Source organism: Rhinatrema bivittatum, chromosome 1 (assembly GCF_901001135.1).
Source record: "Rhinatrema bivittatum chromosome 1, aRhiBiv1.1, whole genome shotgun sequence".
In the NCBI taxonomy this organism is placed as follows: domain Eukaryota; kingdom Metazoa; phylum Chordata; class Amphibia; order Gymnophiona; family Rhinatrematidae; genus Rhinatrema; species Rhinatrema bivittatum.
Window position 1 is genome coordinate 666,821,491 of NC_042615.1, and position 25,477 is coordinate 666,846,967.

The 25,477-nt window shown below is 43.1% G+C and overlaps 1 protein-coding gene across 3 annotated transcripts in view; it reads left to right on the forward strand.

Moving 5' to 3' along the window:
* TMEM161B (transmembrane protein 161B) overlaps nt 1-25,477 on the forward strand; it is a 248,632-nt gene that overhangs the window by 192,729 nt on the left and 30,426 nt on the right. For 2 of the 3 annotated variants that reach the window (XM_029573628.1, XM_029573636.1), the window contains exons 10-11: nt 12,037-12,211; nt 20,171-20,267. In XM_029573628.1, coding sequence (XP_029429488.1) covers nt 12,037-12,211; nt 20,171-20,267 — 272 coding nt within the window. The remainder of the gene's footprint in view (nt 1-12,036; nt 12,212-20,170; nt 20,268-25,477) is intronic. The other variant, XM_029573644.1, reaches the window with a different exon arrangement.

Here is a 25,477-nt window from a genome sequence, read left to right on the forward strand (position 1 = left end):
TGGGATAAAGCAAAATTGCTTTCCTTGTAATAGGTGTTATCCCAGGACAGCAGGATGTAGTCCTCACAAAACCCACCCGCCTCCCCGCGGAGTTGGGTCCAATACGTTTTATTATTTTATTTTTTGCTAAAGCTTATTGCTACATATGAGACTGAAGAGGGACCCCTGTGGCAGAGAATATCATGGCATGCTTAGTGGCCTCACAGGGCCAGTCAAAAGTTTCTAGAATCTTTGACAGAAAGTTTTCCGCAATAGGGCTCCATCAATGATGTCACCCATATGTGAGGACTACATCCTGCTATCCTGGGATAACACCTATTACAAGGTAAGCAATTTTGCTTTGTGTGATTAAATCCATCTTATCCGTAGAAACTGTCCTACCAGCAAATGACATCTAAGGTTATAAAGATGGAAACCAGAAAATGTTAATGAATTTCTTTCCATAAGCTTCCGAAATAGAGATGTTCCCAAGTGAGTATCCATTTTGAATATCATGATATCTAAAAAATAAATCTTTTGGTCATTGTATGTAACTGTAAACTGTAAGTTAACATTAATGGTATTGAGTCACTGAATGAATGATAGTAGATGCTCAGTATATGATGTCCAAAGAAAAAAGATACTGTCTATATATTTTGACCAATGTTTGAAATATTAAAAAAAAAAAGGTAGGAAGAATACAGAAACTGTACTTCCAATTGTGCCACATATAAATTGGTTACACTCTGGGCCATTGTTGTGCCCATTGCTATGCCATGATGTTGAAGGTAAAAGTCTTGTATAAAAAATAAAGTAATTCTGAGTGAGAGCAATTTCAGCCATCTTGTAAATAAATTCAGATGGAATCCGTTGAATTAAAACCTCCTGTATTGCTGCAGGTTATTAGTGTATAGTGAGCAAATATCTATAGTCACCCAAGTGAAATCTGAATCATTCATTGCCAAAGTTTGTAAAATTCTTAACACGTAGTTGGTATCTTTTATGTATGATTTGGCTTTGATAACTTCCTCCTGTAAAGACACATCTATAAAGGATGATAATGGTTCTAAATTTGATCGAATCAAAGATACGATTGGTCGACCAGGAGGGTCAATCAAATATTATGAATTTTGGGTACAGTATAAAAGGCTGGTACTTTTGGGTGTTTCGATGTTAAATATGTAATCTCTCTGTGTGTAAGAAAACCAGCTTTTGTTGCCTTTGCAATTTGTCTATCTGCCTTTCAAATTCTTCCATAGGATCGTAATCCAATTTGGTGTAATACTGGACGTCATTTAACTAGCGTTTTCCTAGCATGTAGACAGATGGACTCAGAATCAGTTGGTTTATGCTCCTCTGCCTGCAGATGGAGACGGAGCAAGCTGATGTCATAATATATATAGTCCTGCAGTGACTGCAGCTTGCCAGTATTCTCCATCTCCAGCAGATGGTCAACATGCATCTTCCTATGGGGATTGCTTCGATTTTTTTTGGAAGGATAAATTTGGAATCTAAGGAAAAGAAAGCCCCGCTCTCCTGCAGTGATACCTTAGGTCCCTCCCCCAGTTGAAAATTCCTGAGGTGATTTCTGTGGTCCCTCAGAGTTGTGCCTTGGTCCGGTAGCTGCTTTTGCAGGCTTGGACTTAGCTGCTTGAGCGGCTGAAAGGCAGCAGGTGCAGGAAGCCAAACACGGCAGTGACAGCATTTGCCCCTCCCCCCTCGCAGCAGAAATCGTCTCTGTGCTCAGCCAGGTAAGGCTGAGCTCTGGTAAGTTTAAAAAAAAAAAATCTATGCAGAGACCTAGCGGGAGGTTTTACTGTGCAGGGCTTCCTCCTCCAACCCGGTCTCCGAGCACAACACGCCATTCCGTGGTCATCCCATTCCGTGGGAGGTCAAGGGATGTGAGCATCCTGGTGGGTTGAACAGCCTCAGTAGGCTAGGCCCTGCTCTGAGGCTTTTCGCTGCACTCGGTGTGATAGGCCTCAATGGCTTTTCGTGCACTTTCAGAGGCTGCTTTCCACTGGCTGCTTGGTCCAGTATATGAATCCAGTTGTGCGTCCAGTTTTTGGGCACACAGTACAGCCTTGAATTTTGAGTGTCCACGTTAAGCGCCGCCTAGTGGCTGCACGCTTCCGTCAGAGCTCCAGTCGCACTGTGTGCTTGTGTTTTTTTGTGTGCGCTCATTTTAGTCACCTCGTTAGGCACCTAGGTGTGTGCACGTAAGTCTTTGGCCACATAATTTTTGGGTGCATAGTTGAGCACATATATCAAAAAAAGAGGGAAAAAGCCGATAGATGCATGCCTCTGGCCGCCGCTCAGTGCATTGTTGGCCATGATAGTGCCTGTGCCTCAGAAGCCCAAGCACTTTATCTGCACTGCCTGTTTTTTCGGGTGTCTCCTCCTGGAATGTCTGCTGTGTTGTGCCAGCTGTGCTTGGAGGCTCAGCGTGCCTTGTCTTCCTCTGTTTTTGGCTAAGCCTGATTCTTCCCAGCCTGATGTGGTCTGGTTGAAGTCTCAGGTGGGGTGCCTGATCTTGGCCCTCCCTTAACTGTTCCTTAGCAGGGGAAGGTTGCTCAGTAAGTAGCCCTCAGAAACCTCTCTGTCTGGATGCTTCTGCCCTTTTTCCAACACCGCATTACCCCTTAACTGGCAGCGGGTCCTCTGGATGGGGAATCCCCCCCCCCCCCCCCCGGGTCGAGCCGTATAGAACTAAATGACTGTTCTTTCACAGAGATGAACTGCGTGCTCTGTTTTCCCAGACCTTGAGGATGCTTGGCGTTCCTGAGGCAGATTCTGTTTCTGAGCCAAGGAGAAATCCTAGTTTTGTTTCCATGCGTAAAGCCTCTTGTTTTTTACCCTTGATGGAAGTCATTGAAGAATTAATTGAGCTTGAGTGTGGTGCCCCAGAGGCTATTTCCAGAGGGTTCAGATTTTGGAAGGCCTGTACTCTCTGGATTCAGTGGTGAAAGGGGTGCTTCTGTTTCTGAAGGGAGATGCACTTGTGAGTGCAGTCTGCAAGCGGACCACTATTCCCATGGAAAGGGGAAAGGTCTTGACATATACTCATGTTAGCAAGATTGAGACTATTCTTGAGCAGGCGTTTGAAGTTACGGTAGTGACCTTTCATTGCTTCATATTGTTCCTTGGTGGCTCCCTCTTGTTTGCGTCTCTCCAGGAGGTTGTAGACTGGCATAAATCCTAGCACTGTTATGGTTCCAGCTGCTGCTTTTTTGGCTGATGCGGGCTGTGCCTTGGTCTATCATTTGTCTAGAGAGATGACTTTGATTCTGATGGCCAGGCGCCAGATATGGTTGAGAAATTGGTCGGCCGATGCGACCTCCATGGCTAATCTCACTGAATTGCCTTTTATCAGCTCGCTCTTGTTTGAAGAGTCGGAGAACCTGGCCAGTAAGTGGAGCGAATCTCTAGTTCCTCATTTGCCGGAGGATGAGACAGACGCAATGCCGCCTTATCATGAGAGGTCGTGCTGCAGGATCCAGGCATTGACAGACAAGGCGCAGGCTCGAGTTGTGGACCCTCCCAAGCCCCCCAGTGAAGATTTGCCGACCCACCGTCGGGAACAAGAAATAGGGGACCTCTCTCTTTCTCTTTTTATCAGTAGTGAGTCGCGATCATATTGGACAGTTGGTCTTGAGGTGATATGAGAAGGATATGCATTGGAATTTTTCAGTATTCCTCGGGACGTGTTCTTGTTGTCCCCTTGTCACACCCTGCAGAAGAAGCAGGCAGTGGTGTTCACGCTTCAAGGGCTCTTCAGGCTGAGGGTTGTGGTTTCGGTGCCCATGTTTCAAGAAAGTAAGGGGCGATATTCCATTTATTTTGTTGTGCCCAAGAAGGAGGGCTCCTTTCGTCCCATCCTGGATCCCATGAGGGTCAACCGTCATTTGACGGTGACTCATTTTCACACAGAAACCTTGCGCTCTGTGGTAATGGTGGTGCAGTCAGGGGAATTTCTGACCTCCCTGGATCGGTCAGAAGTTTACCTTCATATTCCCATCCAATTGGACCACCAACGCTTTCTACACTTTGCAGTATTGGGGCACCATTATCAGTTTTGGGTGCTGCCCTTTGGTCTAGCCACCGCTTCCAGAACATTTTCCAAGGTTATAATGGTCATAGCAGCAGCCCTGCGAAGAGAAGGGTTCCTGGTGCACCCGTATTTGGACAACTGGCTGATTTGAGCCCAGTCTCAGGAAGAGAGCTGCCTGGTGACACACAAGGTGATCTCCTTATTGTAGGAGCTCAGGTGGGTGGTGAACCTGTCCAAGGTCAATCTTCAGCCATCCCAGACCTTGAGTATCTGGGGGTCTGGCTCAACCCGAGGCAGGACAGCATTTTCCTACCGGACGTTCGGATTCAGAAATTGCTGTCTCGTGTGTCAAATAGTAAACACCATCCGCCCAATGGTATGGCCTATTTACACGTACTCTGCTTGATGGCGCATCCCTGGAAGTGGTGCTGTGGGCGAGGCGCATATGCATCCTCTTCAGCGCTCTCTGGTGTCTTGTTGGAGCCTGCAGTCTCAAAACTATGCAGTTTGGCTCCACTTACCAATGGAAATCTGGTCCCGCCTCCAGGTGTGGTTGCAGGAGGATCATCTGAGGAAGGAAATCCCTTGTCCTCTCCAACCTGTTTGGTACTCACAACCGATGTGAATCTCCACGTTTTGGGGGGGGCTCACTGTATGGAGTTAATGGCCCAAGGGAGTTGGAATGCCGAAGAGTCCCACTGGCACTTCAATCACCTGGAAGTCTGGGTGGTATGGCTGGCAAGCTTACAGTTCGGTCACAGGCTGCAGGATCAAGCAGTTGCATGATGCCTGACAACGCGACTACAGTGGCGTATACCAAGAGCCAGTAAGTGTCACAGGAAATAGACCAGCTTATGGAATGCGTGGAAGGTCATCTGCAGATGATCTCTGCCTCTCACACTGCAGGAAAATACAACATCAGAGCAGACTTTAGCAGGGAGAGTCTAGACCCAGGAGAGTGCGTGTTGTCCGCCGAGACATTTCAGCTTCATTGTTGATTGCTGGGGCCTTCCATTCCTAGAGCTGCTGGCGAAGTTTCGTAATGCAAAGGTTCCTCAATTCTACAGTCGCAGGAGAGATCCGTGGTCCCTGGGAATAGACGCTCTCGTACAGGTCTGGCTGGAAGACAGATTGCTTTATGCCTTTCCTCCGTGGCCCTTGCTGGGCAAAATAATTTTCAAGATGGAAAGCCGCAGGGGGCTAGTACTCCTGGTGGCACCGGATTGGCTCAGGCATCTGTGGTGTGCAGATTTGCAAAGACTCCTGGTGGAGGCCCCCCTTCGCCTTCCACTGCACATGGATCTGTTACAGTTCTTCATGAGGATCCGACTCAGTTCTGTCTTATTGTTTGGCCCTTGAGAGGGCTCGCCAGTTAAAACATGGTTGTTCCTCTGTGGTGATTGCCACCTCACTTCTCGCTCACAAGTTCTCTTCCTTGGCTTGTGTGGGTTTGGAGAATTTTTGAGGCCTGGTGTGAGGAGCGGGGTATTTTTCATTCACTTAACATCTTTTATTCTGCAATTTCTGCAGGATTGGTTGAATAAAGGATTGGCCCTTAATTCCTTGAAGGTGCAAGCTGCAACACTTGCCTGTTTCAGAGGCCTGGTGAATGGTGTTTCCTTGTCGTCTCATGCTGATGTGGCCCATTTTTTGAAGGGAGTGAAGCTTCTTAGGCCTCCCTTGAAATTATTGGTTCCATCATGGAATCTTATCTTGGTGCTGTTTTTTTTTTGTTTTTTTTTTTGCTCTCCCTACGTTCTGACCACTGCATAGTCTTTCCTTGTGGTGGTTGACCTTGAGGACTGTGTTCCAGGTGGTTCTATGTTCAGCACATCAAATTTCTGAGCTGCAGGCCTTGTTTTGCCGGGAGCCGTTCATTTGGATGACTCCAGGGGACATTACAGCTGCTTACTGATCCATCCTTCTTGCCAAGGTAGTCTCGGACTTTAAATTGCATCATTCCATCTCCTTGCCATCTCTGGATAAGGTCAGGGATGCGGAGGAGTATCACCTTTTGCACTCCTTGGATATCAAGAGACTTGTTGTGCAGTATCTGGAGGTTTCTGAACCTTTCGTAAGACAGATCGCCTATTTGTTCTCCATTCCAGGAGAAAGCAGGGTGCTCTGGTTTCGCGGGCTACCATAGCTTGCTGGAGTAAGGAGGTAGTCACAGCTGTGTATGTGGATGCTGAAAAGCCATTGCCTACTCAGGTTAGGGCTCATTCCACTAGGACTCAGGGAGTGTCCTGGGCGGAGGTTAGTTTGTTGTCTCCCGTCAATATCTGCTGAGCTGCGACGTGGTCCTTCTTACACACTTTTTCCAGGTTTTATCATCTGAATGTGCAGGCTCGGGAGGATGCAGCCTTTGCACATGCAGTGTTGACTGGACCATGGGCAGCCTTCCACCCTGTTGGGGAGTAGCTTTGGTGCATCTTGCTGGCCCTGAGTCCATCTGTCTACACACTAGGAAATGGAGAAATTACTTACCTGATAATTTCATTTTCCATATTGTAGACAGATGGACTCAGCTTCCCGTCCTCGGCTGCCGCATGAGTATGTCAATAGTCCTCCTGTGGTGATTCGGATCCCAAGGGCTTACTGGTTAATGTTCCTCCAGTTCCTAGTTTGGGTACCTAGAATTTTATGTGAGTTCCGTGTTTCTTGTTGGTTGAGTACAGTTATGGTTGCCTGTTTTTAATCCTGTTTCAATCAAGTTTTTTTCTAGTCTGCCTACAGTTGCTTTTGAAGAGAATGCTGGCAGGCTGGGGTCACTGCAGGACTATATATACTGTGACATCATCTTGCTCCTTGTCCATCTGCTGGCAGGGGAGCATAAACCCACTGGTCCTGAGTCCATCTGTCTACACTAAGGAAAATTAATTTAACTGATAAGTAGTTTCTCTGTTTGCTTCAGTTATGTACTGTAGTCTCATCTGAATTACAGTGGCACCTCCTTTGTCCATGGGCTTGATCACAAGGTCTTCATTCTTTTGAAGTTGCTCAAGTGCTGTCATTTCAGCAATTAATTTAATTTAATTTAATTGTTTAGTTCGTAATTGATATATAATTTGTTCACATTATTTCATGTTGTCTGTAAAGCCTGTTGCTAATTTATTGTTTATTGTAAACCGAGGTGATGTTATTAACGTGCCGCGGTATAGAAAAATCACTAAAAATAAATAAAATAAATAAGAGTTAAATTGTTTGATAATCGAGGTAGTTTTCCTTACAATTGGGTAACCTCTTTAAGGACCAGATCTGTAAATGTTTGAATTTATGGATCAGTAGGTCCTGGAGGCATCTGGAAAGAAGCAGCGATGTAAGTGCTGCGTTCGTTAGACCCGCCCCCCCCATGACGTCACTAACATCGGACAGTTAAGACAGCCTCAACACCAGGCGTCGCATGTGGGAAGCCAGATAACATCAAGGGGCACCCTGCAGCGCTTCTCACCCCACAGTCATGGGAGGGGAAGTGAAGGAAACAGCTTGATCTTCACCTGGAACTGGAAAGAAGCAGCGATGTAAGTGCTGCGTTCGTTAGACCCGCCCCCCCATGACGTCACTAACATCGGACAGTTAAGACAGCCTCAACACCAGGCGTCGCATGTGGGAAGCCAGATAACATCAAGGGGCACCCTGCAGCGCTTCTCACCCCACAGTCATGGGAGGGGAAGTGAAGGAAACAGCTTGATCTTCACCTGGAACTGGAAAGAAGCAGCGATGTAAGTGCTGCGTTCGTTAGACCCGCCCCCCCCATGACGTCACTAACATCGGACAGTTAAGACAGCCTAAACACCAGGCGTCGCGCGCCAAAGGCGCGCGACAAAGGGGCTCTCCCCTTTATGCACCCCTTCGTGCAAACCTTTGTGTATATGTAAACATTTATTTTTATGTTTCCTTTGTTAACTAAGCTGTTTCATTGTATTCGACTAAGGAATTTTTTCCTGCTTTTTCTGTTTCACTGTAAACCGGCATGATTTGCATTTAATGCAAGAATGTCGGTATATAAAAGTTAAAAATAAATAAATAAATAAATAAATGTGATTTCGACTGAACCATCGACAAATCAAAAGTAGTTGTAGGTGTTCTACTGAAAAACAAGTGTATTTGTAGTAATCTAAAAAATCTATAGAGATCAACCCTACATTGAAATGAATTACAAAAATAAGTTGGTATGAAAGATAGTCCTTATTAAGGACATGCTTTTCTAATTTTGCAAGGGACTTACTCGATAGATTTACAATTGGACTTGCCGTGCTTTTGATCTTGTGTGCGGACAAGTCTGGTTGTATTCCTGTGGTGGGCAAGTAGGATTTTAACCCCGATGTTGGCGTCATGGCATCTACAAATTGTAAATCTACCTTTGTAGTCTATTTCATAGTGTGTCCTTGTTCGAAAGTATATATTGGCAGGATGAAGAGGAAGATTAGGATTCGACTCACTGAACAGCACAGTTGTCTCGCCACTAAGAAAAATCAAGCTCTTCTGGTTATGCATTGTTTGGAGAACAGTCACTCATTTGCAGATTTACATTGGGGTGCTATGGAACAAATTTAAAGAATCACTGAGAGGGGGTGATTGGGAGTCTATTTTGGATATACTATCTTAATACAGTTGTCCCCTGTGGATTAAACTTGATAGAATGGTATACTGTTAACCTGAATGCACATTATTTTTAAAAGGGACAGGTCAGTAAAATAAAATGTTGACACATTTTGGATTGATTTTGTGTGCTCCTGGAAGATTTAAATTAGATACCAGTTGGTAGATATTTACAGTATGAAATTTGACACCAAAACTGTTAAGAGAATGCTGTGGATTGAATGGTGAGTGATACGTATGGTGAGAGTGGGTGGAAGAAGACCACTACCGTTTGATTCATCTTGATTTAGTGTATCTAACAATTTTTATTTTATCAAAGAGAAACATGATACATATATATCATTAAAAGATTGATGACCCCCTGATGCAGAAACACAGTTTCAAAACGTGGACCGTGTTGGGGCATTGGACTTGATAGAAATACTGAGATATATTTTCTTTTGTAATTAAAATTTATTTAAAAATACAGTTGAACTAACAAGCTGGCCATATGATTGTTAATAAGGCAATAAAGGTTTATGATCGGTAGTGCCTATTATGATGGTGATTATTTATAATTGTATATAAGGGAAGATTCATAAGTGTAACGTGGTTTGTGCTTCCTTTCCCCCAGGAAACGTTCAATAGGAAGAGCCTACATTTTTGAATGGAAGAAATGTTCGACTTGGTGTATATCCAGCCAGTTCGACCCCTTCTCATGTGGCCCAAGGGACTTGCTTAAATAACTATTCTGCCTCTTGTCCTCAGGCCTTAGTACCTCTTCAGTCAAAGTTTCTCAGTGCCATGGTATCAAGATTTATGAAATGACTGTGGTATTCCAAAACTCTGGTCAATAAGTCTCCAGTGCCTTGGGACCTCAGTGCAATCCTAGCTCTTTTGAACTCTAGAATCAGTGGACTTGAAGCTTTCACCTGGAAAGTATTGTTTCTTGTCAACATTACTTCAGCACGAAGAGTAGGAAAACTACAGGCTCTGATTTCATATTCACCATACCTGCAGTTTTTCCACGATAGGACGATTCTTTGAACTCATCACAAGTTCCTTCAAAAATGGTATCTGCATTTTACACTAATCAATCCATTGTGCTACATATATTCTTTCCAGGGCCTTGTTCGCAGAAAGGAGAATGGGCTCTTCATTCCTTAGACTGTAAGAGAGCCCTGGCAAATTACTTAAGGAGAACTTAATCTCATCTTCAATCTTCTCACCTGTTTGTGTCCTTTGATCCCAATAGATGGGAAGGGCAAACATGTCTAATGGGCTAGCAGAATGTATAGCACAAAAGTTCTCAATCCAGTACTTGGGACACACACAGCCAGTCAGGTTTTCATGATATTCACAATGAATATGCATGAAATTGAGTTGCATGTAATAGAGGCAGTGCAAGCAAATCTTCCTCATGCATATACATTATGGATATCCTGAAAACCTTACTGGCTAGGTGTGTCCTGAAGACTGGATTGAAAACCACTGGTATAGTGCGTTGGTGTACACTGGCTTGTTTACAGGTTACAGATGCCATCAAAGTTTATCAAGTGAGAGCCATGGTGACTTCACTAGCTCATCTTAGGGCCACTTCCATTTGCAGAACTATTTCTTGGTCATCTCTTCACACCTTCATTTCCCACTACTGTCTGAACAACATGTCCTTAGGTGACATAACTTTGGGCAAGCAGTTCTGCACAGCCTGTTCTCCCAGAAGTTCACTCTCGACTTGGCAGGGCTAGGTTGTATTTAAATAAGTGCAACTCTCAGGTTATGGCTAATTTATACCTATTTGTTGACAGAGAAAGCAAATTTGCTTACCTGTAAACTGGGCTTTCTGTAGACAACAGGATGAATTAGCCATACTTAATACCTGCCCACCTTCCTACCTGGAAGAGACTTGAGGGGTTTAGGAGCAGTGTTACATGTGGGAAGTCCTGTACATGCTCAGGAAGAATTTTACTGATCTCAGACCTGGGTCCTTGTTGGCACAGTCAAATGACATAACCTGCATGTTATGGCTAATTCATCCTGCTGTCTGTGGAAAACTTTGTTTACAGGAAAGCAAACTTGATTTATGTTCTGCAAGAGTAATAATTCCACACAAAAAAATCATACCCGTAAAAAGCTCTGCAAAAAAAATTGTAAAACTTTGATGCAATTCTTAAACTTCAGTTTTGGGTAAATGTCCCATTAGAACATGCCATACTGTGTCAGACCAAGGGTCCATCAAGCCCAGCATCCTGTTTCTAACAGTGGCCAATCCAGGCCATAAGAACCTGGCAAGTATCCAAAAACTAAGTCTATTTCATGTTATTGTTGCTAGTAATAGCAGTGGCTATTTTCTAAGTCAACTTAATTAATGGCAGGTAATGGACTTCTCCTCCAAGAAGTTATCCATACCTTTTTTAAACACAGCTATACTAACTGAACTAACCACGTCCTCTGGCAACAAATTCCAGAGTTTAATTGTGCGTTGAGTGAAGAAGAACTTTCTCCGATTAGTTTTAAATGTGCCATATGCTAACTTCATGGAGTGCCCCCTAGTCTTTCTATTATCTGAAAGACTAAATAACCGATTCACATCTACTCGTTCTAGACCTCTCATGATTTTAAACATCTCTATCATATCCCCTCTCAACAGTCTGTCACCTTGAAAATCTAACAGAAAATTCATAACATTTTAATACAAGTTCCAAACTAAAAATCCATGAGGAAAGTAGGTGCAGTGGGATGGTAAACACGATAACATGTTTTTTGGTCTTTTGTGCTATTAACTGCAGAATTTTTTTCTTTGAATTTTTGTCTTCCCTGCCCCCACTATCTCATTTGAAGTTTCATAAAATTAAATTCTTAGACAAAAGATATGCTGTTTCAAAATTATGCAAGCAAACATATTTTAAGATATTTTGTACATTTTTACCCCTGTTTTCTGTGGCAACATTTTTCATCTTATTGACTTAATATCCTTTATATAGGAATAACTGTATATAGTAATGTACTAAATAGTTCTCTAATTCAGACTGCTTTCATACAAGGGTGGTGTCGTCTACTTGAAGTTCTTGAAATTATTGAGAACGTTCTTAGAGATTAGTCTATAAAGTACCAGGCACCTGAAATTGGTTAGCAGGAACAAGCCAGTGGGATTTCATTCGTTGTTTGTTGCAAGCCTTTTCTCTTGTTTGCTAGTGATATTGGCTACTTCAAGTACTCATGCCATACATTTGCTATCATCGATCTAAGGAATTTACAGATCATGTCCTCCCATAGAAAGCTGAAAAGTGTCATTTTAGAGGTCCCCAATAAAACATTTTAATTAAAAAAAAAAGGGTGCCTTGATCAGAAAAAGTTGGGAGAGTTGTGCTAATTTACCTTAATCATTTGACAGATATGCAGCATATTTTGTTTTTTATGCACAGAATGACAGAAGCTACGTTTGATACAGTACGTCTATGGGTAATCATTCTGCTGTGTGCATTGAGATTAGCTATGATGCGCCAACACCTGCAAGCCTATCTAAATCTAGCCCAGAAATGTGTGGATCAGATGAAGAAAGAAGCAGGCAGAATAAGTACTGTGGATCTTCAAAAAATGGTGAGATAAATGAAGTAATTGAGGTCTATAATCATGTATTATACATTTAGACTAATATGAAAGAGTTTGCAGTCATGCAAATAATGTTCTCTTATTAGTATAAATTTCACGCTTAGGAAATATAGTGGTTGTCATATTAATTCATATTAATATGTAAAAATGAGGGACAACAAACAAATTTTAAGTAATACCATTTTATTGAGCTTACATAATATATCTGTGACAGCTAAGCTCCCTTTGTCAGATCAGTGAAGAAATAGCATACTTACACAGGTCATCTGCATATTATGTTCCAGCTTAGTAAAGGGAATGAGGTGGAGGAGGAAAAGTTAACAGAGGTGTCTTATAAGTAAAAGCTTAAAATGTAGTCATATGAGGTGAATGTTTAGCTTGGTGGATTGAGGCAAGACTTCGCAACTTTTATATCTCCTGTTGCTGATTCGAATCCTTTTGAGGTTAATAGTGACCGCAAGTCATTACCATCTACCAGCCATTTATGGCCTGTAAAAATGAATCCATGCTGTCAGCCCAGTTTTCAATTAACAGATATCTTCTTTACAAAATCCCATCCTAACTGATATGAAATCGATTCCCTGGTGGCTCTCTGAATATAGAGGCAATTGTTTAAAGAGAATAGAAATTGAATTACTGTATTTTTTCGTATATAACCCGCACCCAAGGATAACCCAAAGATATAACCCATGTATAATCCGCAAAAAAATGTGGGTCTACATATGTAAGTTTGTTTGCAGGTATAATATGAAAATCGCCGCACGCCAGCATTAGATTACCGTACATGTGCTTTTGAGGAGTACAGTAATCTGATCACACACCATGTGACTTCTCATTTCTTTTGATCAATTCTGATTGCTTCTAACGAACTGGTGCCATCCCTGCCCAGTCGATGAGGAATGGGCTTTATGAAGCCAGCAATTATGCAGACTCGAAAGTCATACACAGCTGATTTTAAGTTATCGGTGATCGACTATGGAAAAGAACATGGAAACAGAGAAGCTGGACGTGTATTTTCTGTTGATGAGAAGTCAGTCTACAAATGGCGCTGCCAAGACGAAACCTTGAATAAATTCAACCCGAGCAAACGAGCTCGTCTTGGTAAGTCTGCAAAGTGGCCACATCTTGAAACAAATTTGTAACAGTGGATACTATCGCAAAGAGAACGTTGCAGTGTGATTTCAACTATCAGCATCAAACAGAAGGCCAAATTGCTTGCCATGGAGATGAAAATACCCGATTTTATCAGAGGAGTTAATTGGATTCACAAATTTATACAAAGAAGCAATTTGTCAATTAGGGCGAGAACTACCGTTGGCCAAAAGCTACCAGAAGATTGGGAAGAGAAAATGGTTAGCTTCTGTGATTTTGTCAGAGGTGAGCGGCTTAAAGGTAATCTTTTATCTGGAAGCATTCTTAACATGGACAAAGTCCCTATGGCATTTGACACTCCAACAACTAGAACAGTTGCTGAACGAGGCAGCAAGACTGTTTCGATTGTAACAGGCCATGAACGGACCAGCTTCACCGTTCTAGCCTGTGCTGCCAATGGGTGGAAATGGAAACCACTGGTAATTTTCAAACGTACAACAATGCAGTGCGAAAAATTTTCTCGAGATGTGGTTGTGACTGTCAACAAAAAAGGATGGATGAATGAGGATGTTATGAATGAGTGAGTCGACAAGTGCTTCCATGCTCAATCTGGTGGATTGTTCACTCAGAAGTCATTACTTATCTTTGACTCAATGGCAGCCCACAAACTAGAATCTGTGAAGATGTTAAATAACGCCGGAGCTCATATTGCAGTCATCCCAGGTGGACTTACGTGCAAGTTACAGCCATTGGACATTGCCATCAATCATGCATTCAAAACTCGAATAAGAAAGGATTGGGATAAGTAGATGCGAGAGGGAACTCATTCATTCACTCCTTCAGGGAAACAACGGCACGGTACTTATGCAGAAGTTTGCTGTTGGGTAGAAACTGCTTAGAATGTTGTGAAGCCAAATACCATTATCTGTGGCTTTCAGAAGGCAGACTTACTTCAGAGTGACGACTTAGATTCAGACAGATGACGAATAAGAATTGGGAGACGACAAAGCTGAGGCATTTGCTGCGAACATTTTGCCGACACAGACGCCAACACTTTGAAGGCTTTTCATCTGCTGATGAAAAGGAAGATGATGCCAAAGAAAATTTACAAAAGACTTACCTAAATGGATTTACTTTGTGAATGACTATTAGTCTTGTTGGGATGCCAAAAGTGACTTTGAAAATAATAACCATGTGCTATTTTTTTAATAAAACGATATACAGTTTATTAAACTGTTTTGTTGTAACATTTCATGCCTTCAGTTGATTATCTTCTGTTCTTTCACATACATCAAATCCTGTGCATGTAAGTACATGTATAACCCGCACACCAGTGGTTCAGAATGTAAATTTGTATATAACCCGTGGGTTATATATGTGAAAATATGGTACTTTCTTTTCTGTGAAGACAAGCAAGTTCACTTTCACACAAATGGGTCAGTGGCACTCAGTTAAATAATTTCCAGAGCTTTCTGGGAGACTGAAAGTCTTTACTGTGCATGTATTGGGCTTTCCATTCTGCTGCAGCCCTGCAACTTTGTTTGCTTTTTTCCATTTGCCCTGTTGGATCTGTTTTTCAACAAGTTCTCAGAGGACAAGCAGGATGGCAGTCCTCAACATAGGTGACATCATCGGATGGAGCCTAGCCTGGAATTTTGATCTAAAAAATTCTAGAACTTTCAAACATGGCCTACTGAGCATCTGCAGCTATAGTTATCGCCCTGCCTCCTAGACAGAGTCCTTCAGTCTCTTTTTTTTTTTTCCCACAGAGCCATGTAACACAGTATTCAGTTTTGCTCTCTCCTCACAATTTTTGTAATGTGATTTTTTTTCTAGAGCTACGGTTTTTCTTTTTTTTTTTTTTAATTTTCTTTTTATTATTTCCAACTCAATTAAGCAAGACAATAACATCTTACATCTGTAACTAGAATGATGAGAACAAATCAAATATAATTCGTAATATAACAATAATACTATATAAGTACATATATCGTAATAATTAACCAATTTTCCATCTTTCTCTAAAAGGAAATAATAGTGAGAAAGGCCTGTAACTATAGGGAGACTAAGGCAATATTACATAATAGTGAAATTGGCTTAACGGTGACAAATTCCTAATTGATCATATCTGGGATTGCTCTTGACCAGGAGGAGGTATTATATTTTGACTCCTGGAATTCAGGAAGGACTTTAATTGTTGTGGGAAAAAGAAAATGAAACACTCATTTTGGCCTCTTATCATACACTTACAAGGGTATGAGTGTGAAAGAATACCCCAATGTAATTACTTGAGCCCTTAAAGATAAGAAATCACGCCTTCTAACCTGCATCGTCCTAGCAAAGTCAGGAAATATTCGAAGTTTGTCCATGAAATACTGAGGTTTAAAATTTCTCCTCGTATCATTCAATTCACATTCCATTATATATGAGACAAGCAAAGTAGTCCTCTCAATAACTACTTTAGATGAATCTTCAAGGGAATTGTGTTAGATTTTCAATGCCTTCTGTTTGGCCTCCTCGGGGTATTTCTCTGCTAGGATTAGGAAGGAAATAGGCCTTATTTTATAGCAGGCGTTTTTTGTAAATCAAAGCCAAGATTCTGATGAAAATAAATTATTCAGAGTAGTATGTATTCCTTCACCCAATATCCTGGGGAAATTAACAAACATCAGGTTCAGATACCTAGTTTGGTTCTCTAAATATTCCAGTCTCCGGGAACATGTTCCAAAGTCTTTTATAAGTTTGAAATTATTAGCCTGGGTTTGTGCCAGTGTCTGCTGAGTAACTAACATTTGGCTTCTTAACTCTTGGAACTGAGTATCAAAGACAGCGTTTTGAGCATTTACTTTGGTGTTCAATTTCTCTATTTCTCCCTGACATGCCTTCATTGAGCTACCAAAGCTCACTATCAAATCCCATAATGTTATTATATCCAGTTTAGGTAGGGGCTGAAAGCACTCACCACCCGCTCCGGCTTGTGCCTCCCTCGATGATTCCAGCATCGTAGCCCTCTGTCTTCTTTCCAGCATCTCTACTTCTTTACCAGAAGATGTAAAAATTGGAGAAGAAATAGCCTGAAAAGACAAAAGGGTCTCCGGTATTCCAGGAGAGGAGTGGAAGCTAGGCTGCACTCCTCCACTCTGACCTCCGTCGCAGATGCTCTGGTGATGACATCGAGGGCTGCAAGCTCCAAGGGAGTGACTCTGGTAATCAGAGCTGGTGGGAAATGCTGATCTGGAGGACTCAGCATGGTTTCCCCAGGCGACTGTGGTGCTCCCTCACCGCCAGCTGCAACGGGGAGAGTAACCCCTTGTACTGCTGTCCCGACTATAAATGCAGATATCAGCCACTAATCCGCAGGTAGGGATCTGTCTGGAGGGAAGACTCTGACCCGTCCTTTCCTCTTTGAGGGCATTTTTTAAGGTAAAAAGTAGACTATATTCGGAGAAGCATTGCACTGCAGCCGCTCAATCGCCATCTTGGCCATTCCCCTGTTTTTCTTTTCTTTTACCTTACGGTAGTTTTATTTTCTTTTTTTTCTTTCTTTTTTCGTCCTCTTTCCACTCTCTGCTAGGTGGGCCTTAATTGCTGTGCAGCCTGGCAGAGTCTAATTCTATCCCTTATTAAATAATTACTGCACCTGCAGTTTAGTTTGTGTCCTTTCCTTGCTTTGTCTGTTTGTGTATCTTTGTCGCATGCTGGCAGGACTGACAGAATGCAGTCTGTGAGTGATTCATATAGGTCACTGAGCCTAAGAACTCGACAGAATGCTACCTGGGCAGGAGTTCCATGTCCTTTCACTGATCGATCAGCATCGATGGAGGTTCAGACAGTGAAGAGACCGAGAACCACACTGTTCCTGTGGGGGAGGGAGCTCATGCTCTCCACATTCTAAGAAACTAGTCTCCAAGGGCACGAGCCCTTGACACATTCTAGCCTCCTCTCCTGCTTTCTTGTGATGGCAGTGCAGTCTCTTTGTGAGAGAGGGTAAGCAGGATCCTGGGCAAGCAGCATTTTGCTGCACCTTCAGTGCTATGCCCAGAAACAGTTGCCCGTGCACACCTGGGTTAGTACACCGATGATAAGACACATCGATGTCAAGAGCATGTTGGAAACCAGAACTGCCATTGAGCACTATGGTCACCCTTGACACCATGGAGGTGCTGGGGCATCCTCGATGCTATTGAGATGCATGACTGCCCTCGAAACCGTAAAGGCCATCAATTGTGGATGCCATTAAGTGCCCTGCTTGCTATCGAGCATGCATGCTTCTGTGCTTTAGGCATCAGCAGGCGTCGTAGACACATCGAGTGCTCGATGTACCAGAAGAACGGCCTCGGACAGAACATCAAGTGCCATGGGCCTCGATTCAGCAGAGTAGTAGCACTGACCTTGAGTATCATGGAGGCCATCGAGGGGCGTGGCCGCCCTGGAGGCCATAGAGATGCAGGGGCTGCCGTGGACAAGCAGGATGGTAGTCCTCACATATGGGTGACATCAGGATGGAGCCCAATCACAGAAAACTTCTGTCAAAGTTTCCATAACTTTGACTGGCCCCTACTGGGCATGCCCAGCATGGCACTAACCCTATAGCCAGCAGGGGTCCCCCTTCAGTCTTCTTTTTTCCACGCGGCAGTAGCCTCACGGTTTAGAAGCTCTGAACTGATTCCTGACAGGAATTTTCCTAACGGAATTAATTTAAAATACTTCGCCCCACAGGGGGTCCCCCCTCTAACTTTCCTCGACTGCGGTACTTCGGTAAGTTTTTTTGCACTGTTTTTCGTCTGTTACCGTCGAGTTTGGCCCTCATGGCCTACTGGCCATCGACCGTACCGTGGCTCGATTTTTCCATGGCCATGGCGTCGGGGTTTCGTCGGTGCCCGGACTGTACTCGCACCATGTCTATCACAGACCCTCATGGAGTCTGTGTTTTGTGTTTTTTAATGGAGAGTTAGGAGAATTTCATTAACACGACATACTGTCAGCACTGAAATTTGAACATCAAATCCCTGGTCGCTGATGGCTATGTCAAATGACCTGCTGATAGATGTCTCTATTGATTTCAAGTGTTACAGCACTGATGTTATCTTGGCCGACTGAGCCTTTGCACCAAGATTCAGAGTAGTGATGCAGACCAATTTTCTCTTCAACCTCAATCCAAGGAAGATCCAGCCCAAGATTAAACCAATCAGTGCAATCTGCTTCCAATTTGACACTACCTCAGCTGTTTTCTCTATTTTTAGTAATCTTAAATGTGACTACTCTTCAGATCTCTCTTCAGAGCCCATCCACAACAGGAGGAGCTGTATTTTCCACCTGAGGAACTTTTGTTCCCAGGTTTCATGCAAAAGATGGCTAAAGCCTTCCATTTTGATTAATACATTGCAGGAGAACAGAGGGTGCACTTCCTTGATCTGAAGGTAATGTGGACATACTCCTCTGAGGGCAAGAAATGTTAAAATTTTAAAATGTGAATGGTATTTAATTGGAAGCGAGTGAAGGTTCTTAAGAACTAGATTAATATGATCCATTCTAGGAGCACTAATACCTACCCTTGCCATGCAGTGTTGGACGAACTAACTTCTTCAAGAAAGACTTTGGTAAGCCTTAATAACAAGGAATTGCAGGAGTCAAATGAAACCTATTTAAGGTCTTCCTGCTCCAAATAAGGACATAATCGATACACCATATGTCATTTATAGAAACCTTTTATTGCAATCCCAGCAATCTGAGACTTACATTTTAAATCTAATTCAATTGTAAAGTTAAATTACCTGCCCTGATCCGGTTCTGTCTGCCACCAGAACCCAAGAGCTCAATCTGCAGGGGAGGCGGCTGGTATAGATGAAGTTCCATACTCCACCGCTATAGGGCATGCTCGCCAGCTGCTGCATCAAGTGCCATAGCACAAAGGGCTCACAACCCTGCTGCCCATCACATTAATACCAAAATACAAACTTCCTTGTAGAATGATTGTGATAGGGAGATTCCATGACTTGGTCAAGGTCACATAGTGGATAGCTAAATTAAACCTGATTTGTCTTGTGTCACAGCCCTGTGCCTCCGACTACTGTCACACAGTCCTGAGATGAGCAGAAACCTGGTAGCAAAGCACATTCCTATATCTCCTAAGAATTTTATCATATTCTGCCAGATAAATATATTCTAAATAAAGATGGCTGTTTCGAGTCCTATCCAGTTCATTATTTCTGATGGTTTCCTTCCTACACTCACATAAGAGCAGTAAACAGTATGTTTGTTTCTTATGTGTGGGTAACTTGAGATCCCTTAGTGAGACCATATATTGGAAGCTTTTAAACTAAATTTTATGAACCGGGTGGGAGGGGGAGGAGTACTCATAACCAGTTGCTGTATACTAGGTTTTTGTGTCCCAGGTGCATATAATTAAGCTCATAGTAAAAGCAAGACTGGGTCAAATTGCTCTGCAGTGGGGATCCTAAAATAGTCTTGTTTTTTACTCTTCAGAATTACTCTGTAATGTGAGTTGAATATCCTACATTCATACATCCTACCCTCCCCAGATTGATAATTTAAATGAATATGCAAAGGGAGAGCAGATTTTAGGTAAGATCCTTTTTACTTATATACATATTCTTATCCCAGATCTTGAAGAATCTGCAAGCCCCTTCCCTGTTAGTCATGTCTTTATAGTAGGCAGTATTTTCTTAAGAGGTGAAAATGTAAGAGCAGACAGGTGTATGGAATTTTGCCTGCACTCTCACACAAGGATCACATTTCTTTTTTAAGCTGCTTAGTGAAACTGACAAATATGTTTTGAAGAGTGTTAAGATGTTTTACACTTTGAAATGCTCATGAGGATTTTGTTGGTTTCAGGTTGCTCGTGTATTTTATTACCTTTGTGTAATTGCACTGCAGTATGTGGCACCTCTGGTAATGCTGCTTCACACGACTCTACTTCTGAAAACACTAGGTAGGCGTGACCTCACAAATACAAATAATCTTGGTGTTGTGTTTATCTAGGTTCCTGCTGTTGTAAAGAGAACAAGAAAGCAACTCTAGCCAATATCACAGAAAATGCTTTTCCATAGTTGTTTCTGTTAAGTGATAGGAAATTGGAAACACCCAAGATAAATGGAGAACTAAGTTAGTGTCTCATATTTACTGTTGATTTTTACATTTTCTGATTATGAAACCTAAAAGTCAGGTAATGTTAGTAAACAAAAAAAAAATGTGTTGTTGAACTTTGCTCCTATGAAATAATCTTTCTGCAAACTGAACTATTCACTTTATTTGAATAAAACATACCTTTGTTTTTTGCCTTTTTCTAGACTTATCACACCTCTTCTTATTATAGTGATTGCTCAAGTAATCCAAGTTAATTTTATTCACCAAAGACTATAAGCAGCACCTTCTCCATAGCTGCATCTCTCTATGTTGCTTCCATATTGAGCTCTACCCTGCAAATGCCAACTTGGTTTTCCTAGTTAAGGTCTGAGGTCATTGTATGTAGTAATCTTTGCACTATAATTTAATATGGAAAATTATTGCTGGCTGAATATTCATAAAGCTGACCTGATTTTATTGAAACTCCTACCAGAAACCTTCTAAAAATTTACTTTTTTTCATAGTAAACTCCTGTTGCAGTCAGCTTTATATCATGCTTTGATAAGTATTTTAACTACTACTACTTAACAAACATGCTAAATACAGGAATTATTATAAACTTTTCTCAATAGGCTTATTTTGTTGTTGGGTTATATTTTTTTGGGTGGTGTGGTGGCTGCTTCTTGGGTTAGGTTATTTCCTTATAGTGTCTTAAAAACCGTTCCATTTTGGGAATTTGAGAACCATTTCCAGTTGCTTAGTTTGACCTATCAAGATCATAACCATGAATCCCAGGTGGAAATAAAGTTTGAAATAAGAATCTGCAAAAATCTGTGAAATATGAAAATTGAAGCTTCACAACAGTGAAACCAGCTTCACAACAGTGAAACCAGGGCACATTTTTCTGTCCATACAAGGTAGATAAATGGTTCAAAATTCCTGACAAACCAACATAATTCTTGTAGAAAATAAACAGTTTTCTTAGCATCCAGTCAGATAAATCCAGAACAAGTGGGTTATGTGCCTTTACTAGCAGATGGAGACGGATCAAACTGATGTCACAGTATATATACTCCTCCAGTGACATCAGCCTTCCAGTATTCTCCGTCTCTAGCAGATGGTGGACTTGCATCTTGCATCTTCCCACTGGGGATTGCTTCATTGTAAAGAAAAGGAGAATTAAGGAAATAAATTTGACCCACTATCCTGCGGTGATAGCAAATGGACCCTCCCAAAATTGAGAATTTCTAAGGTGGTTTCCGTGGTCCCTCAGACGAGTGCTTTGGTCCGTTAGCTGATTTTTCAGCCAGTGTGGACTCAGCTGCTTAAGCAGCTGAAAGGCAGCGGGTGCAGGAATTCAAGTGCAGCAGTGTTCGCACATGCCCTCTCCTCCCACAGCCGATTACCATTTCTGTACTCAGCCAGGTAAGGCTGAGCTCTGGTAAGTTTAAAAAAAAAATATTATACAGAGATTTAGACGGAGGTTTTATGTTCAGGGCTTCCTTCTCCCCCTGTCTCTGTGCTAGGCACGCTGGTCCGATATTCGTCCTGCTCCATGGGAGGTCGAGGATTATGGGCAGCCTGACAGGTTAAGCAGCCTCCTTAGGCTAGGTCCCGCTTTTCACTGCGTGCCGCATGGTAGAATGCAATGACATTTTGTGTGCTTCCTAAGGCTGCCCTCTACAGGATTGTCGGTCCAGGTTGTGCACCCAGTTAAGCGACACTGTAATGGCTGCATTCTTACCTCTGTGCACAAGTGGTACTGTGTGCTTAAGTTTTTTTGGTGCATATTTTTTGGGTGCCTAGGTTGAGTGCGCATTATAAAAAAATAAAACCAGCTAGACGCATGCCTCCAGCCATCAGTAAGCACTCTGTTGGCCATAATTGTGCATGTACCTAAGAAACCTAAGTATCTTTCTCTTTATACTGCTTGTCATACTCAGGCGTCTCAACCAGAAGTGCCCGTTAATTTGTGCCAGCGTTGTTTGGAGGCTCAGGGAGAATTGTCTTCCTCTAATTTACTAAGCCTGGTTCTTCCCTGCCAGATGTGGTCTGGATAAAGACCACATCTGGGGGGTACCTGATTTTCGAACTTTCCTAACTGGTTCCCCAGAAAGGGAAGGTAGCTCAGTAAGTACACCTCAGCTACCTTCTCTTCTGGTCTGGATGCTTCTACTTTTTTATGGGTAGGATTTTTCCAGGGGTGCAATTCTTTCTTCAGGTGCAGTCCTCAGCCCTGTCCAGTGTTCCTAGAGCAGAGGCACAGATAGGAACCTTGTTGGACCTTCTTTTAAGCACCGGAATATTCCTAGAGCCGGCAGCAGGACCTCTGGATAGAGATCTAGATGGCATAGATGATGGCAATCCTGCCCCTCTTATGTATAATCACCTCCCACCAATCACCTCTTAGTGTTAAATTGTTGATAAAACTAATGATGCAGTTGCCTCAAAACACTAACAATCTTTTTTTTTTTTTGTATATTTTCAATTTCAGATGTCAAATATGTGCACTCCCATTCCCCCTGATGCTATCAAATATATGTTTGCAAACATTATACTTAGCTCCAAACAATTTGTACACAAGGGGGCAGATTTTATAAATCTGCGCGAGCGCATACTTTTGTTCGCGCACCAGGCGCGAACAAAAGTACGCTGGATTTTATAAGATACGCGCGTATCTTATAAAATCCGTGGTCGGCGCGCGCAAGGGGGTGCACATTTGTGCAACTTGCACGCGCCGAGCCCGGCGCGCGCTACCTGTTCCCTCCGAGGCCGCTCCGAAATCGGAGCGGCCTCGGAGGGAACTTTCTTTCCACCCCCCCGCACCTACCCCCCCCCCCCCCCCCCCCCCCCCCCCGGTCCTTTGTTAGCAGATTTCAGCAGGCGTAAATCTGCGCGTGCCAGTGGGCTGCTGGCGCGCCATCACCCGACCCAGGGGCTGGTCCAGAGGCCTCGACCACTCCCCCGGTCCGACCCCTCCCGCCCCCTGACCCGGGACACGCCCCCTCCCGCCCCTTTTACGAAGCCCCGGGACTTACGCGAGTCCCGGGGCTGTGCGCGCGCCGGCGCGCATAAATCCGGCCGGATTTACACGCGCAGGGCTTTTAAAATCTGGCCCAAGGTGTATTCACAACTGCTTGTCAGAAGTAGCTTCCAATAGATGTTATTCCAAATTTATACTCCCGCTCAAGATATAATCCCGATGTTATTCAAAATTATGTGCATCGACTTAATGATTGGTTACTGAAATGATGTAATTCAAAAAATGCCGAATGTCAATTTGTCAGTCCAGCCTATATCGTAGGGTTTTTTTTCTTCATGTAGCGATAGTAATGAATGATAATTATTCAAAGAGGTGTCTCAATCTGTACTGCTATTTAAAAAAAAAAAACAGTTGGTAAAGCCATGAACATGGAATAAATCCCTGTTCTGTAACATTTCTGTTACTATATTGTTGTTCAAATAAGTGGCCCAAACTGTACTGCTGTTAAAACCCAATAGTATAGCCATTAGAGATGTGAATCGTGTCCTCGATCGTCTTAACGATCGATTTCGGCTGGGAGGGGGAGGGAATCGTATTGTTGCCGTTTGGGTGTGTAAACTATCGTGAAAAATCGTTAAAATCGTGAGCCGGCACACTAAACCCCCCTAAAACCCACCCCGACCCTTTAAATTAAATCCCCCACCCTCCCGAACCCCCCCCCCAAATGCTTTAAATTACCTGGGGATCCGGCGGTGGTCCAGAACGGCGGCGGTCCAGAACGGCCCCCTCAATAGAATCGTGTTGTCTTCAGCCGGCGCCATTTTTCAAAATGGCCGCCGCAAAATGGCGGCGGCCATAGACAAAAACGATTCGACGGAGGAGGTCGTTCCGGACCCCCGCTGGACTTTTGGCAAGTCTTGTGGGGGTCAGGAGGCCCCCCCAAGCTGGCCAAAAGTTTCCTGGGAGTCCAGCGGGGTTCCGGGAGCGATTTCTTGCCGCGAATCGTTTTCGTACGGAAAATGGCGCCGGCAGGAGATCGAGTGCAGGAGGTCGTTCAGCGGCGGTCCGGAACCCCCGCTGAACGACTTCCTGCAGTCGATCTGCCAGCGCCATTTTCCGTACGAAAACGATTCGCGGCAAGAAATCGCTCCCGGAACCCCGCTGGACTCCCAGGAAACTTTTGGCCAGCTTGGGGGGGCCTCCTGACCCCCACAAGACTTGCCAAAAGTCCAGCGGGGGTCCGGAACGACCTCCTCCGTCGAATCGTTTTTGTCTATGGCCGCCGCCATTTTGAAAAATGGCGCCGGCTGAAGACAACACGATTCTATTGAGGGGGCCGTTCCGGACCGCCGCCGTTCTGGACCACCGCCGGATCCCCAGGTAATTTAAAGCATTGGGGAGGGGGGTTCGGGAGGGTGGGGGATTTAATTTAAAAGGTCGGGGGTGGTTTTTAGGGGGTTTTAGTGTGCCGGTTTTCCTGCCCTCCCCCTTCCCCCGATTTACGATTTTTTAACGATAAATCGGGGGAATTGGTATTGTATCGTGGCCCTAACGATTTTTTGACGATTTAAAATATATCGGACGATATTTTAAATCGTCAAAAAACGATTCACATCCCTAATAGCCATGAACACAGAATGAATCCCTTTTCTTTGATGTTTTTGAAACCTAATGGATAAAGATAAGCGGCATTTCAACAGTCTGTTGCTACAGTGAAAAATCATTTGCATCATGATGTTCAAATCAATATAAATTTTCAATGAGTATGTTAAATCTCAAAGAATCTGATCTTCATATCATTATTCCAAAGCTGATTTTGGTTGTGACATATTGTCTGTAAAAACATGTAGATTAAAAATTAATATGAAACATGAATATAGCCAGAATATTTCAAATAAACGCCTTAAAAATATTACCAACAAAATTATGGGACAATTCAAATGTGACTTGCAAAGCTTGTGAAGTCATCACAAACATGAAAGAATTTATATATCCATCTACCAAGAAGAGTTATCTATTGAACCATTATAGTTTGTGCTCATCTAGCTTTGCGATATATGTAACATTATGCCCTTGTGACAAGGTATATATGG